The 17,815-nt window shown below is 42.7% G+C and overlaps 1 protein-coding gene across 1 annotated transcript in view; it reads left to right on the top strand.

The window, feature by feature from the left end:
* The window catches only part of cntn3b (contactin 3b), a 59,489-nt gene extending 42,292 nt beyond the window's left edge, over window positions 1-17,197 (top strand). Inside the window, 13 exon segments of the mRNA XM_084348428.1 lie at window positions 101-276; window positions 4,025-4,142; window positions 5,108-5,266; window positions 5,394-5,543; window positions 8,249-8,319; window positions 8,711-8,945; window positions 9,369-9,478; window positions 10,787-10,973; window positions 12,555-12,667; window positions 12,768-12,933; window positions 13,482-13,555; window positions 13,558-13,575; window positions 13,581-17,197. Coding sequence (XP_084204554.1) covers window positions 101-276; window positions 4,025-4,142; window positions 5,108-5,266; window positions 5,394-5,543; window positions 8,249-8,319; window positions 8,711-8,945; window positions 9,369-9,478; window positions 10,787-10,973; window positions 12,555-12,667; window positions 12,768-12,933; window positions 13,482-13,555; window positions 13,558-13,575; window positions 13,581-13,772 — 1,769 coding nt within the window. The 3' untranslated portion in view covers window positions 13,773-17,197.
* Window positions 17,198-17,815: the final 618 nt, after the last annotated feature.

The following is a 17,815-nucleotide window of genomic DNA, read 5'->3' as shown; positions in this document are numbered from 1 at the left end:
GAATTGAAGTGAGATGACAGTTGCAGGAGGTCACGGTGGTGTTAGAGGTTCCCGTGGCAGAGATATTAACATGCTACGCTGTCATCTGTTGTCTGGCCAGAGCCCACCAGAATCACCATGAGGCCGACTAACATGGAGATTATTGTTGGCGAGAGCATCGTGCTACCCTGCCAGATTGCCTGCGATCCAGCTCTGGATGTGTCTTTCTCGTGGGCATTCAACGGCCAGCTCATCGACTTCCAACGAGACAGCGATCATTTCGAAAGAGTGGGCGGGGTGAGTCATCTCAAGCATTAAACTCAGCTACTTTCCGGCTATTCTGGGATTAATTGGGACATACTGTGTGATGCACAAGGGTATGCTCCACTGCCCTGCTGAGGGCTTTTTAGACACCAATAATACCCAAGCAGATGAATTCATGCCAAGACTCGTCCATTTGAGAGTGGTCAGTGGTGGATGGAATATCAAAAAGATAGAGATGTCTGTTAAGGATCAGATACATTCTTTCATTCACATGCTGTTGAAGCCTAAATGAATGGCACTATCAGGTCAGTAATCGGGATCCTTACCTTTTGAATTGGCTGTGTGAGCTGCCGTGTGTTACACTTCTGAAGATATAATATTGAAATGCCATTTCAGTCATGCAGAGGGTCTCCATTTATGAAGTCTTTATATTTTTCATCCTTTCAACTTCTAATCCCCTTACCTCAAGGGAGAACATTTTCTTATCATCTCCCTCTGCCATAATTGAATTTGCATACCTATTTATGAATCTTGAGCCCCGAAATAATTAAGTAATGAGCTGCCTGGCATTCACCAAGGGCAGCCCTGGCACCAGTAAACGTTCATATAAAATCCTTATCCCGTGAAATAAGAATAAGTGAGGACTCTTTGTTGAATATTTGTTCCTTTTGATGAAGGGCAAAGTAAATTGTTCAGAGCTTGTCGGTATTAAATAACTTTAAACTCTTTTGCTTTTTATTGTGCCATTTATCACCCAAGGTCAGCAGTCTGATCACTGCTATTCACTAGTTAATGGTTGACATTACATCTAATTGCCTTTATTGTTTTTTGGACATGCCAAATTCATATCTCCGTGCATGCAAACAGCAATTACCACTGACATTGAACGGTGCAAAGGCACATAATGAGATATAGTTTTCACAGAATCTGTTTCCCCTGTCCAGAGAGATTACCAGCCCCCTGCTCAACAGCTTCTGATGAATTAATTAACATAATTAAAGCAAATCTGCCTCATCACACCCTTCCTGCCAAGGCAGGGCGCCTTGCTCTCGCTCGCAAGCTCTCAGGTCGGCCAGGTGGTGGCTGACATAGCAGAGAGAATCAGACATGGCAGAGCCGTGTGTAAAAACTGTCAGGCGAAAGGAGAGCAGATGAAAGGAAGGGGGAAGGAGAAAAGAGAGCAGGAGAGGTAGTCTCTTTAGCCCGTGGCCGCACAGAAGTGCCATTCGGCTCAGAGCTGCTTTGTCAGGTGCTTTAGAGAGGTGGAGATCCACGGGCTTTTTTTGCCCTGTTGCCAGCCCAGAGTGGAGCTCTGATCACTAGCTGCCGGGGCTGATGAAATCTGCTATGGCAGCAGAGAGTCTTACCTGGCTCGCCCCTTAGGTGTCTCGTTTCTAAAGCAACACAATACTTTTTACAGGCTGACATGCTTCGTGACAGGCCACTTTCAAGAGGTGACTTTCAAAAGGTGGATTCTCATGTATAGTCAAAATGTGAACAGAATAATACTCTGTGGATAAAATATGTCCATACACTGCGATTATGTTTAACCTTGGCATCCATTATGTAGTTTTAAAGGAAAAGGCTGGTGCCATTCTAGATTTTTGTTATCCTCAATAAATCCCGCAAAAAGACCAAAACCTGGTGCCGTTTAGCTCAGTTGGTAGAGCAGGCGTCACATGTACAGGGGCTTTGTCCTCGCTGCAGCGGCCCTGGGTTTGAATCCCTGCCTGGGGCTATTTACTGCGTGTCACCCCCCCCCCCTCTCTCTCATCCTGTTTCCTGTCCACCTTGAGCCCGTTCTATCATTAAAGCTGTATAAAGGCCAAAAAAATACTTAATACTTAAAAAAGACCTAAACCTACAATGAATTGATCCGACTAAAGATCCCTTCACACTGTGCGATAACAGCAACCTTAAAGGTTCAGCGCATGTCACATTATACAAGATGGGTCTAATAATATCTTGTTTGCAATCTGTTTTAGACTGTACGATAAGAATTTCTAGACATGCTCGATTCTGTGATAAATGTTTGGTGAATTGTCGGGTTATTTTTAAGTTCAACCTACCATATATACCAATGTGGTATCTGTGTGTACAATACAGTTTTTGCCAATGTATTCTGTGTCGTTTAATTCTGAGTTGTTGGTTTGTGCACAAGGGTCATACTGAATATTAGTGAGAATAGGTCCTACATTTTGGACAACATGATAATTTTTTCCACAAACTATCTTTGGTTGCCAATACTCAAAATTAGCTGTAGGTGAACATGTGTGAGTTGATATTTATGTATCGGTGTTAGCCCCCTGTTTGCCGGCTCCCACGCAAAAACACTTCAAAGACAACACAGCTGCAGTACAGTAGCATACCGCTAGCCTGCAGCTGCACTTCCACACTTATTCTGTGTGAACAAAGACGATCAACTGACTGGTACCGGAGGTGAGGTGATGTAAGGTTTATTTCATTTTTCAGGGATCCTTAATTGATTTGTATAAGAAGGGGGTTTACTCATCAGGGAAGAACTAAAATGAGAACTGATAGCATTGCCAGAGATCATATATTGATTTGTTTGGGAAGAGGGTTTCCTCAGGACAGATTTGAAAAACCAAACTTTTTAACAAACTGAATTTCTGTCTTTTGTTATTTATTGTTGAAGGGGAGAATTTCAGGGGGATAAAATAAATGATTTATATTAAATTGTGACCTCAAATTTGAAAGTCAAATAAATCAATCACTCTTGCACGGCATAACTTGACAACTTGTTCCTTCATCACAGTAAACATGACCACTATAGTCTATGTTAGGGGTCAACCAATATGGCTTTTTCAGGGCTGCTACTGATACCAATTATTAGACGCAAGTACCTTGCTTAAGTACAATTTTGAGGTACTTTACTTGAGTATTTCCATTTTCTGCTACTTCATACTTCCTCTTCACTCCATTTATTTGATACATTTAGTTACTAGTTACTTTGCAGATTTGGATTATTCAGTGTTAATAGGCTATTTATTGTTACCGATCAGATATTGTTGTGGGCGGGACGTTGTGTGAGAGAAAGCTGCACCAGAGCCAAAGTAGCACATTTTTAAATTAGTTTATTTTATCGGCAAACTGACAGAAAAATCACAGAAACTGAAAATCGGAAAATGCTAAATATTGGCCCTGATAATAACCAGTACCACAGAAAAGATAGGGAAGATGCAGCAGACAAGGGCATTGTGGGTTTTTTTTTCATGGGATTTGTTGTCGATAAGGAGAAAACAGAAAACACCAGCCTCATTCCTTTAAAGATTTTCCACAAATACTACAACTGTCCTCATACAGATGAGAAAGTTGATTCAAAGTTTGTTGATGTTTTGTTGTGCTCCCTCATGGCCACCACATTCATCCTACTTACGTAGAATAATATTTGCTCTTCACACGGGGAGTTATACTCATATCTTGCTTGAGCTTGTGTAATTACAGAATAATTAGGATTGTCTTGCCAATTAACTAGATGTTGTTTGTTTTGTGTGTCCTGTGTATAGCTGGTAGCTGTTTGTATCGGGTGGGCGCTGGTTGGGCGGGTAGTGCCTGAAGGGCAGCCAATAGGATTATTTGCGCAGAGTACATCTGCCATGTCTGTTGTTGGTGTTTGAAGAGATGCAAAACTCAGTGGCCTGGAGATGATGTGATTGTGCAAAGCATTATAAATGTTTCAAACATCCCAGAGCCAAAAGCTAAGTGATGAAATAGCACTACATATCTTACTTAGCCTTATTTTTTCAACCATCCCTTCCAGACTATATCAGGGGATCTGATGATTCGCAACATCCAGCTGAACCATGGAGGGAAATATGTGTGTGTTGTTGACACTGATGTGGAGAGCCTGTCCACCTCTGCCATCTTGGTTGTCAAAGGTAAGAGATCCAATTGATTTCAAGAGCTTTCTTTTGAATGCTTGTGTATGAATACCCTCACGTGAATACCCTCATATATATATATATATATATATATATAGAGAGAGAGAGAGAGAGAGAGAGAGAGATATGTATATATATATATTGTAAAATGAAGTGGCATTGAAGCATCTGTACAAGTATTCAAAGAGACAGAGATGTGAAAAATCCCTGAGGCTTCCTGTAAATAAATAGTGAAGCAAAGCAAGAATGGATGTTACCTCAGTCTTGGTTCTGTCAGCTCCTGTTTACATTATATATGTGTTGCTTAAATCTGCAACACTGGCACACGCTCACTCACTCACTCACTCACTCACTCACTCACACTGGCACGCATGACTTCAGGCTGAGGTTCGTTGATATGAGCTTAGTGTATCTGGCGCATTGTGTGGGCTTTTCTCTTGTGATTTACATTGGTATTCATGCCCTTAACAAACTGTAATAGCTGTCCCAGGTGTTTTGAGAAGGCAATGTTTATCACAGAAAATGACTATAATTGGCTCATTTACACATCGGCAAAATATCATGGAAAGCATTTGAATAATTGAGCAGAAGTGCAAACAACAGCAACATGGTAAAGCCGGAGTGTGTAGCAGTCACAAACACTCCCATCTCTATTTGTATTAACTCTTCTTGTATTCTTCTCACTAATGTCTGCTCCCATGTAACCCCTCTTTCCTTTGCTCATAAATGATCCCATCCAGTGCCTCTCTCCACTGCTGCTTTTCCTATGTTCAGTAATCTCTTCGTAGCGCTGCACATCACACATGCCGTGAATGAAAAGCCCCTGTATGCACACACCAAGGACGCAGCCTTTAATTAAAGGGAGCGTGATGGCCTTGATATGTAACAAGGTGCAAAAATCCTTGCTTCTTGAAATGGATGATCACCACAGGTTCACCCTTCCTTTTGCCTGATTGATTTAGGTCCGCCAGGTCCTCCGGACAAGGTGGCAGTGGACGAGATCACAGACAGCACGGCCCAGATCTCCTGGACACCCGGAAGGGACAACGGCAGCCCCATCACCGGCTACATCATCCAGACACGGACACCCTTCACAGTGGGCTGGCAGGCTGTTGACACAGGTACGATTAAACACTCCTCCTGTCCCCTTGTAGTATTTGTCTGGGTTCTTTTTATTTATTAATGATTCAATTTGAGTCCAGTTGGGAGGCAGCCTCGTTTTCTAAAGAACTCATTTCCACTCTGCAGTGCCGGAGGTAGTCAATGGTAACATGCTGACAGCCGCAGTGGTGGGTCTGAACGCCTGGGTGGAATACGAGTTCAGGGTGGTGGCCCGCAATGCTGTGGGCCTGGGAGAGCCCAGCCCAGCCTCGGCTAAGACCAGGACAGAGGATGCCAGTATGTGAAACTAAATACTTCACCTTGCACACACATACACATATAGACAATATATTTCAAGCTTTGATTTTAAAATGATTACTTTCTGGTTATACATCACAATCATTCAGGGATTATATTTTATCCACAGTACTAAAGGTAATTAATGACGATAAAGATGTTTATCTTAATTTTCTGTTTTTAACTTGTAATCTTTAGTTGGTAGTAGAGCAAAGATTCCTGTTACCTACCTAAAAAATCACATCGCTGTGTGTTTGATCATCGGATGAAAACAAAAATGTCCCGACAGCACTGACGGAGCTCAGAACCCAGAGCTGCATTTTAATTGACATTTCAAGCTGTGATAAATGTGAAACTGTAGAGAAAAGTCAAAGAAGTCAAACTCAACATACATCAGAGATTTTGCGACTTTGGAGAAGTCTGTGTTTGTGCACCTCCGTCAACAAATGACTCAAAAGTGATTGATGTTTTTGCCTGTATCAAAGGGGACATATTATTCTCATTTTCAGGTTCATAATTTTATTTTGGGTTACTACTAGAATAGGTTCACATGCTCTAATACTAATCATCTAAAACACATCAGTTTTCTTACTGTCCAGTGCACTTCATTCTGTCTGAAACACTCTGTTTAGCTCCTGTCTCCTTAAGGCCCCCCCCGAATACCCAGTCTCCTCTGATTGGTCATCTCACACACGCCTGACCCAGCAGCAATAACAACAACTGAGCAACTGTGTTAAATCAAGCTTTACGTGCCAAACTAACCACTAGGCATAAATTAGAGATGTTCCGATACCATTCTTTCCTTCCCGATACCGATTCCGATACCTTGGCTTTGGGTATCTGCCGATACCGAGTACAAATTCGATACCAGTGCAAGTTAATAAGAAAAAAAGATTTTTTCTTTTTTTTTTCAACAGCTGTGTATACTACAAACCCTGTTTGGATGTGATATGATTGCTATCATTGTTGTATGGCAGAGAATGATTGCCATACAAAATTCATTTGTTATCTATTTTGACAATAACAAATTCCTTTAAAAACTGTTGAAGTGCAGCCACTTTTTAAATAGAACCGTATTAAAACAGCAGTGCAGCAGCAAGTTAAATAAATCTAGCAATAAATAATTCTCTTAAAACTTACTCACGGAACTCGTTTGCTTGCAGCACCTCACTTTCAAGGGCAAATACTGCGATACTGTGTCCACCCAGTGTGCAGAATCAGCAAAGACATGTTGAGCTGATTGCCTGCACGTCTTTCAGCCTCCAGTTGTTCCCTCACTGTCCCCTAAAGTCTGGGGAGAGCAGGTTCGTTGTGCTCTTTTGGATGATGTGTTTTGAAATGCTTCAAAAGGTTGCTGGTGTTAAAACTGGCAACACTCGTGCCACCCCTCCAAATTACGGCCTTGCATACTGAAGGTTGTGGTGGGGTTATCCAGAGTCAAATATTGCCAAATATGTGACACGTTGCTAGCTCCGTCTGACTCATGTGAAATCAACTTTTCTTCACTGCCCTAAAAACAGTAGTTGACAGGAACTTCCTGTGTTGGCTTTTTACAGCAGCGAAGAAGAATTGATTTCCGACGTGTAACGTTAAGGAGAGCCACCTGGGAAGAAGCAGGGCCCCGTTTCTAGATGACATGGTGTCGGATCGGTGCATAGACTCGTGTACTCGCCATACTGGTATCGGAAATGGAACGACTCTAGCATAAATAATGCAAATATGTGACATGGTGACATGGTGTGATGTCATAAAGTCACAGAATTAAAGGCAGGACTACTGACGAGGCGTTTCAGGAGCAGTGCTTTCTGTGGGAGAGAGGAGCTCTTGATGCTGACTTTGATCTTTTTAACTTTCAAGATCTTCTACATGCACATGAACATCTTTAAGATATTGAAAAACAGGGAAACAAAAGTTGAATAATGCTGCTGGATGGTGGATGTGTTTGTAAAGGACTCAGGTCTGATTTTCCACCACAGTCCAACGGATGAGAATTTAGTTCTTGAGTGCCTCGTCTCAGTGCTTCTCTCCATAGATTAGATGCCTGTTCACATAAACAATCGGCTTCCAGCACAACACAGAAGTTCCACAGCGCCCCTTCAGAAGTTAAACTGCCGTACTAATGGCATTTCAGTGTCTAGAATGTAGCTACAACAACTTTTGGTTTAGTAGGACGTCTCTATTTCAGATCATTGTCATCAATGAATGAACACACAGCCGCATACAAGCCAGAAGTCCCAGGAATTGTTGGGATCTCACTTTCCAGCGTTCAGCCCTAATAGACAACCATGCACACATAAATGCTGCAGAAAACCGTTTGCTGACTCATAAAATGCGATGCTCCACTTACTAAAGGATACTATAAGGACGTGCACGAGTGCTCCTCCACCTCCACTATCAGCCTTGCCATCACACTGCAGTGCACAAACAGCTGAGCGGGAACAGCAATGGAGTGGGTTGAGTCGAACGTCGTTGGCAAAATACTACAGATCCTGGCTTGGCGTTAATGCGGTGACATGTGGGCAATACCAGTAATTCACTATTTTGTGAAATGTTTGCACATAGTGAGGGAATTATGGGGCGTAACATAGAGGACAGTATCTGCAGCAGGCGTCCTTGTTGTCATAAGGCTACTAGTATGGTTGAGGCTTGTCATTGAGCTTTGTAAACTGTGTTCTAATTGCTCCCCTCTGGGCTTTACCTCTCAGTTCCTGATACAGCTCCCACTGATGTCGGGGGTGGAGGCGGCACAAAGTCTGAATTAGTGATAACATGGGAGGTAAGTCATCTGTCACATTTTACTGTTCTCTCCATAGCCGAGTAATGGTTTTGCTTAATTGTGCAGAATTGAACGGAGCAATTTTATGACCCACATTAGAGCGAGACACCTCTCCTCCGGCTCTGCCTCAGAGTGCCATTTCTCCCTCCAAAAGCAGGGACAAAGAGCACTTCCTCTGAAGAGTTTTGCACTTTAGCCACAATTACATAGCCATGCAGGAGGGAAAGATAAGGCAGAAGGTGATTGTGGAGTGTTCTGGGCGGTAACGGCAGAGAAAGGGGCTGTGTCTAATCACAGAAGCCCTTGTGGAGGTACAGCGCAGAGACGGGCCTGTCTGTTTCTTTGTCTGTATGCGTTTTAATATCACTATAGTTTTGTGTTTTGCTCCCAGCCTGTTCCCGAGGAACTGCAGAATGGAGAGGGCTTCGGCTACATCATCGCCTTCAGGCCTGTGGGCACGGTCACGTGGACGCGAGCGGTTATCTCCACACCTGGCGTGGCTCGTTACGTCTTTCGCAACGACACCATCCCAGCCTTCTCGCCTTTTGATGTGAAAGTGGGGGCATACAACAACCGGGGCGAGGGGCCCTTCAGCTCCATTGGCACCGTGTTCTCAGCAGAGGAAGGTATGGTACCGACTTCACAGCCCGGCAGGAGAGAGTGATGCTTAAATAGGCTTTAATCTCTCTCCTTACAACTATGACCTTGGAATAGTAATGATGAAATGACTTCTTTTTTTCAGTGCTGTTATTTCCCTCCCCTCTCAAGCTTGGAATGTCAACTTGATATTAGTTATCATGCTGGTAGATTACAGGAAATCCTAGCAGACACTCACCACACCGCGCTGTCAGGGAGGTATCCTGTTAATTGAATTTGCTGGGCAGATAGTCTTCCCTTATGTCAGTCACAGATTCCATTAAAAGAGAGCAGGGGAAATAGCTTTTCAGTGAAACTACAGGTCTATTCTGTGCCTTGCCTCTTATTGCTATTAGTGTGTGTGATGTGTTGGATGAGTCTCTGGGATTCTCACCAGCGCTCTATTTCTGCAGTCCCCAGCGTGGCTCCTAAGAGGGTTAGGACTAGAAGTGTGTCTGCAGTGCAAATTGAAGTGATCTGGGAAGCTCTCCCTGCCATCCCTGAAAGAGTGCTTGGATATGAGGTACGTTGTGACTCTCTGCAAAAATCCTTATTTTCTTTTTCTCAAATAACATGATAATTGGGCTTCTCTCTGCGCCTTGTTTATCAGCTCATAATCATCCTTTCATTGTTCTTAAAATTAGTTTTCTCTCTTTTTTTTTAAATCATTATATTCTACTATATCTTCTCATGTATCTCTGCAAAGAGCTTGTTTTTAGCTTAATAATATCATGAAATGACCTCAACGCTTTGGTGTGCCAACAGCAAACGCACTAGAGGAAAATAAAATCCCTCATCCTTTCAAGAATGCAAAGAGGGCTTTGCTGGTTTTTTTCTTCTCTCCCCCGGTGCTCTTTCAATATCTGTCACCTCTGGCCCTCAGCACAAAGCTCTCCAGTTGCCATAGCAGTGGCCACATTGTCCTTTCAGAAACACAGCTTATTCCTCCAAACGCGCTCCTGAAGTGGATTTAAGCCGCTGAATCTCAATAGGCCACCAACAGTATAGATCCGGAGCTGTGGACTGCACATGCATGGCGCTCAGCCTTTAATTAGACGCCAATTGCAAATGCAATCCGGTTTGAGTTTAATGTGATCATTATTACTGCTCAAAAGATTACATTACCGCAAACTGAACTCTGATGCTTATCATACACAGCTTTAATTGATAACAAATTTGAAATGAAATAATTTATAGCGGGAGTTTCCCCGAGGGCCGACTTCACATTTCAGTTTAATTATTTATTGACTTAACTCTTATGTCACTTAATACCAGACACATGAATATTGAAGATGACCCAAAGCGAGCGGCAAATTAGTCCATTTGCTTTATCAAATATCTCTTCACCTGCACCCTTAATTGGAGGCGGATAGCCTGAAGGAAAGCAAACTCTGCATCTTGTCAAACAGAAACCTGCTTTGCTTTAGAAAGCGCTAATTTGTTGGAACACATAAAGCCTTTTGAAATATTTGTGAGACGTTATCAGGACCTCTGCACTTCAAATATCTGGTATCCTCCGATAAAAATAAGACGTGAGATTGTTTTCATGAGCAAAACTGGCAGTAATCTCGAATCCCTCTGCCTAGGTCAGTTATCATATGACCCTCCGACGCCCTGCCTTTCTGGTTGAGAGGATGTGCATCAGTAATTGAGACTCCACTAGTGAAAAATTTATTATTCATCATCGCTCTCTCCCTCCCCCTTTGTAATACAAACGGCATTTCAGATGTCATGATGGAATATGAATTTCAATAATGCAGTGAAATGCACCACTAGAATCCGGCTGTTTGTGCCCACGATTGTGATTTTTTTTTTTTCTTCTACCCAATAGATCGTGTACTGGGAAGATGACACCAAACCTGACACTGTTGGCAAAGTGCGCATATCTGGAAACTACACGCTGGTGAACATCACGGGGCTGAAAGCGAACACAGTGTACTACCTCTCTGTGGCTGCTTTCAACACGGCTGGCCCCGGGCCACAGTCGGCACCCATCAACTCCACCACAAAGAAACCACGTGAGTCCGTCCCACAGGCGCATTCAAATCAGTCCTAAAGGGTCCTCGTTCATGAACCGTGTCTCCCTCAGATGACGTCGTACTGTCCTCATTGTGATAGGCGTAGCATTTCTTCAGCTTTGCTGCTTGTGCTCACAAAATCCAATCTGACAAGCCAGCTTTCCATTTACCTTGGGGAAAAAAGAAGAGAAGATAAATCAGTGGGTTGAGTGGAATGGAGCTGCAGCGACAATTTAAGATGGACAAGTGATGTTAAAGCAAAACTAGACAAGTGCTGCGCCAGCTAGTTTCTTGAAATTTAGGGATTTCAGCTCACAGAGGTTACGCAATATGAGTGAAAGAGTAACCACAGTATGCTCATGTTTCATGACAGCAGGAGTCCAGCTTCCCTTGGCCATATCTCTTTTTCATTTCCTGTGGCCAGAGATTTGCTGCCAGTGACCATACAGTACTTGACACTACCGTTTAATTTACTAACACTTACATAAGTGTTGTCGTTTCCCGGTTTTAAAGGCTGCGTTACAGTAAATTGATGTAATTTTCTCACCTTACCAGACTGTTGTTCTCCACATTACTGATGATTATTTAGCACAAATCTCAATGTGTTAAAATTTTGTGAAAGTACTGATAAGTATCCATGCAATATTGTTGCAATATTGAGGTATCGGTTGCGGTCAAACATGTAGTGATACAGGTAGTTAAAACCAGTAGTGGACTCAGGTTCTTTGAGAGGCAGGGGTGAAAAAGTAAGAAGGGTACCAGCTGTGTGCGGTCGGGCACCAGTGCACAGAAAGTCAGGATACATTTATACCCTAGGGGCTTTTTTTGTCACATTTGGCTCACTAGAAGGGCATCCTAGAGAGCACTGTATCATTTTTTATCTTCCATTTTTTATTTCATGGGGGGTTTTTTGAACATGGGGCACCGGGGGGGCGACGAGTTTGTTTTTTTGGATTCTGGCATGATCATGCCGTGACAATAAAGACATTTTAATAGAGAGTGCCTCGGAGCTTTCTTGTGATTTTTAAGCCTGCAGGCATCCCTATCCAAAGAGCACCTCTAACAAGCTTAATTTGAGTCCAGGAAGCACTCTTGCCCAACACATTTTTTGAAACACGTCTTAATATTTGATTATGTTGCCCAGTCCTAGCATTTATGAAGTGCTTTTGAGGAGATATCAAAATACTGATACATATATCGCTATAGCCTAAAAATATTGTGATATGACTGAGGGTGGCCCTGAACACACTGCAACGTAAAAAGAAGAAAAACCCTATATGCAAATATACTAAACAGAAGAAAATGAACAAATGTGAATGCTGCACACATGTTGCAGTTCTCTTCATTTTCTTTCGTCCATTTGCATGTTTTTCCTGAGTTGCAATATGTGGAGCTCTCAGGGCCACCTTAGAATTCATTCTGTCTTAATTAGTGAGGGTGCTCCGCTGCAGCCTCCATTTATTATTCAGAAGAAGAGAGTTGGTCCAAGTGGAGCTTCTGTATGAAGCGGTCGCACCACTGTAAACTCATTTCATGCAGCAAACACCCTTACTATGTCTTTACCTATGGTTCATTTTCTAGCTCCAGATCGGGCTCCACTGAACATCCAATGGACCATGATAGGCTCCACCCTCACGCTGCACTGGGATCCTGTCGTAGCTATGGAGACGGAGTCAAAGGTCACTGGATATTTGGTAGGTCCCAATTCCCTGCAAAGCTCTGATTTATCTCCACAATCAAGGATGACGGTTTTTGCATTGGCTCATTTCTCTGCGTCACCCTCTCCTGCCTCAGGTGCTGCTGAAGAGACACCGCAACAACGACATCAGCACTATCTTGACCAACAAAACCACTGCGGAGCTCAGCCTCTCTGCCAATGACAACTATCTCATTCAGATCAAGGCCATGAGTGAGGGCGGCGAAGGTGTGGGCAGTGAACCCATCCACATCCATAAATTAAGTGAGTGTACTGTTGCCTTTGCTCCTTTCCACCATTTTCTTTGTGACCGCGGATAAAGCTTGAGTGAGGATTCAATAATTCAGAGACAACATTTAATTTGGCTTCATTGCATCCCTTTCCAACCATGTGTAATAGACTTATTTCGAGTGCGAGAAAAGCGACCTTTTTAGAAATGCGTGCGCGGTGTCATCCATCTCTGCCATTGGGTTATTATTCCTTGTTGACTGGCTGCACAGCGCCGCAGCATATAAAGCAGTTCTGTGCTCCCATCCCACTGCTGTGCAAAATAGTGAGGCGTCTCAGTTTGCCGCTCTCTTCTCGGATGTGATACGAACTTTATCTTCTCAGGATACTTAAATAGCCTCTCCTGTTGAAAGCCAGTAATAATGTAGATATGGAAGGGGAAAAAAATCACAGCGGGCTTTTGATTTATGATTACGTGTCAGAAATTTAGAGGATACAGCTCAACAGGGTGCAGGTTTTTCTTCTTTTGATTGGAGGGGTATATCTGGTCCTTCACGAGCTGCTCTGCTGGTTTTTTGTTGCAGGCATGGGAGCGCGGGGTTCAGGAGCGGTCCGCCTCAGCCCATTGTACCTCTCTGCAGTCCTCATCAGTGCACTGCTCTGCGCCGCCTGGTGATGTCTAATCAGAGCCCACGGAGCGCCCTCCCTCCCCCTCTATCCCTTCAGTCAGCCTGGTCTATGTGAACCCTCCACTGGACTGGCACGAGGCCGGGGCTTCAGTGGCAGGGCTGGGGAAGACTGGAAAGGACTGGACTCCGCCAAAACTCTTAAAGGGACCACGCCACTTTCTTTTAAAAGGACCATCAGATACGTGATGATTTGCGTGCATGATATCTTTCGGTATTTCTTCCAGCGTCATAAGTGCCACCGTGCTCTAGGTTTCATTTTAGAAGTTATGATGTCTACATGACTTATCTAATGAGTATCTTTGGAGATACTACTGCCTTAAAACCCATTTTACACATACAGTCCATACCAAAGTAGGTGATAGAGGCTGCTTGCTTTATGGTTTCTTTAATCCTATATAAAGATCTACTTTCCAAAAAGTGTATTCACAAGAATTTATCTGCCCTAGGCCAACTTCTCAGCAGGTGATTAGCCTATATTCAGTGGTTTTATCGTCTCTAGAATAAATCTTAATCCATTCCATTGAAAGAACATCAACTACTATCCACAATTATCACATTCTTCGCAGCTTTTTGCCAAATTAAACATCCATCGCAGGCTTAAAAGTTTTACAAGGCTTAGTCAGACGTGTAAAAGATGCACAGCAAATTGATCAACTGTGCCTCAATCCCACTTATCTCTGTGTAATATTCGGTCTTTCCGAGAGCCGCTGGCTCCTGAGCTTAAGGCCCTCTCTACATTACCCTGATAGATCCTGGCATTTGCTCTCTATCTCATGCTCCTCTAAATAATAAATGCCTATCACGCTCTGCATTCTCAGTCTAGCGAAAAAGTCAGGATTGCAGAGAATAGAGACGTGTGTTGTTACTAAGTCAAGCAGATCCCATGTGTACTGTTCCTCCTCTACATTTAGACGACCTGTGTTCCAGATACGTATATCATATCACAGAACATGCACCGTCTACACCCCAGATGACCAGCTGGCCCGGCGCATAATGGACTACAGGATAACAGTGCCTTCACTAGAGCTCACTCAGATTTCTTTTCTCTTTCTTTTTCAAATAGCTTAGGAGATTCATGTTGCAGAGGAGGCATCGTTTGCTTTTCTTTCCGGAGAAATTAGCGAGGAAGGACAGGAAACTCAGAATGTAGAGGGAGCCCATTATTGGAAAGGGTATGTTGATTAAATTTTCAGTGAGAAGTACACCGGGGGCACCCAAGACAAAAAGGGTTGGAAGCTTGAGGAAAAGCCGCAATGGATTGAGATATATGGCGGAAATTTGGGTTTTAGTATTTATGGTCTGTGGTATAATAAATGTATGACTCCATCCGTGGCATAATTTATGGGCTATTAAGGCATCAGAATAATTGATGCCAATACCACGGTGAAAGAGCCCTGACTGGAAATGGAGCGAAAAAAGGCATGGCTGTCATTTTATCCCCTACCCCATCACCCTCTATTGGACACATACCAGACTGAACAGTAACAAAGGAACATTGCTACTCTGCTGAGAGAGCTAGTTTTCACGCCCTTTTATCAGGAGGATGAGTCTGTCAAAAGCCACCCGAGAAAGAGCCGAGGTGTGATTACTGGGGTCCTGACAATGTTCACGTGGATGTGGAAGGATACAGTCAACTGAACTGCTACACATTACTGTGCCTTTGCCGAACATGGGGCTGTGTAGGTCATTAGCTCGGAGGCTGTCGTCGTCTGTATTTTGCACTCTCTAACCCAACCACCACCACACCCCAACCCACCCTCCCCAAAGTCGAATGAAAGCACAAGGAATTGATGCAAGGTGACTGGATGTCCTCACTTAGCCGTCTGAACAGGTGTGCAGACCCCAGAGGCCTCGTAAAAGTCCAAACAGCCGACATAATCAGGCTGTCCTATCTGCTCCTTGACTGGTTTCATAAAGCTCTGTGCCCGTTGATTAGACTGCTGCAGACCAGTCAATGGGATATTGATTTTCCTGCCCCATTATTACGGCTGTCACAATTCAGCTGCTTGATTGACTGATGGTTGCTTTCTTATTGCACTCGTTCTGTTGTGTTACAGTCAATGATGTTTCAGATGTCCTCCACCGCTTCGCTTCCCATCAGACAACAGCAAAGGCATTCTTTTTCTGTTGTCTTTCCGTTTGCTTTTACTAGAATTTTCACTGTATTTGCTCAAATTCTTTTTCCACATATTTTATGAGTATTTTGTAGTGTAGTGGTAGATTGTGACTTTGAATTGGGGCAGTGACCTGAAATTGACTGGCTGGTTGATTCTATTGAGTTAAATGTCAAACACAACCACCATTGGGCTGTAGTGCTCCAACGGTACTGTATCTTTCTTTCCAATAGCATAACAAGCCCAGTCACACCAGCATTTACAACAGTAACATTTGAAGGCAACATTTCAATTCATTTCAATTGTTACGATTCACTTGTGGGGCAAATGAAAAAAGTTTTAAAAAATTGCGTGGAGTTCAACTTACATTTGAGAGATTTCAAAATGGAGGAAGCTAACGTAGAGCTGTGTTGCCCTCCACTTTACTTAACCCTCCTCCACAAAAGAGGTGTTGTTTTGAGACTGGTTGTGATGGTACAAATACATTGTGTGACCTTAATATCCTGTTATTTACTAAGCTAGCTAACACGCTAACTGTCAGTGAGCTAGCTAACTAGCTAGCTTTTAGAGGTTTTTTTTAGCAAATATGTAAAAAAAAAAAATAATGATGTTGGACAATCTCGAGAACAAAGACTCTCTAGAACTAGCATCTGTCTAGCGTGTTTAGCCATTAGCTTGACAGCTTCATTAGCCCTAAACTAGCCCTGCAAGTACTCACTATGTCACCAAGCCTCTAGCAACGCCTGTTTCATAAAGACGCACAGATGAAAAGCTTAACTCTGTGCCACTCTCTGGTGTGACCGGGCCTCAAAGCAGCTTGTGTGTGCAAATACGTGATCCAAGTGGTGTTAATTATTTTTTTCGTTAATATCCAACTATGGTAACCTCATCGCCAGATGTTAAACTACTAGGTTATTAATTTACGGCGCTTGAACATGTGACAGTTTCTTAGAATTTTTTTTTCATTTTTTTAAATTGAATTAGTTGTAATTCAGCCTAATGTTCTTACCTCTGCTCATGCTCACATTACAAAACAAAACCATTGTTTCTGGCCTTGTGCTTTAATAAATACTATGAAGTACAATCTAAAGGAAATGAGACAAGTGATGGGAGCCACCAGCTGGAGTGGTCGAAATGTATTGATCTCAGAACAACATGTCTGTTTATATCCACAAGGTCGGTTTGTTTAGAGTGGTTTCTGTGGTTGTTGTTGCTAGAATGGAGTGTACCTGGTGCAGTGTAAATAGCTTCCATATATTTTTTAAACATGGCCATCAAAGACAACCTTATTGCTTTTATATAGTGTGTTCTCCGACCTTAATACTGGTGTATTAATCAATGATCTCTGTGAGATACTGACATGTAGAATGGCATTTTCATATTGAAAAGTAACTGTTTTGTCTTGTATACTAAAATTGTGCATGTTAATCATTGTTTGTGAATATGTGTTGGATTTTTTTCTAAAACTATAACTTAATAAAAATGTTTATTCCAGCCAGTGGGCTGCTCGCCTGCTTCTGCCTGACTCATAAACACACCAACAGCTTTCTTTCATTAGGAAATCCAGGTTCAAATCCCCAGAGATCTCCAGTGACCCAAGGTCAGTTAGGTGTCAATTGATTTTCGGTTATTTGAGTAATTGCGGCATTAAAGTACAGAATCAACTATAACAGGTCTGCATTGTTAGTAGATGTTAAGTTCAAGTTCTTGAGTTTCATCATTTTTGTTTATATTATTCTCACATCGTGTATATCCCTTAATTCATTTGTGTTGAATCAACTGACCACAAACTGACTGATGCATGAAACACATTTGCCCATGAAATATCATTATTCCAGCTAGGATGTCTTATTCTAGCCAGCACTGTACTTACTGGCAATTAGAAGACAAGGTATGTAGTCCACATAGAACCGAGAAGTACAAAGGGGGTTAACGGGTCATCAGGGGCTCAGCAGCAATTCCTTTTTTCTCTGAGGCCTCCTAATGTTTCCTAATGCAGCCATGTTTGATTTTTTTTACAATATTATGAGGACATTGTCCAATATCAGTACATTTTACAAAATGGTGATCGCTAGCCTAGTCACATAGAAAACTAAGAGGTCACTCGGAGAGTGC

Source organism: Pagrus pagrus, assembly GCF_965226575.1.
Source record: "Pagrus pagrus genome assembly, chromosome: 3".
NCBI classification, from domain to species: Eukaryota; Metazoa; Chordata; class Actinopteri; order Spariformes; family Sparidae; genus Pagrus; species Pagrus pagrus.
This window is presented reverse-complemented; position numbering and strand designations above follow the sequence as displayed.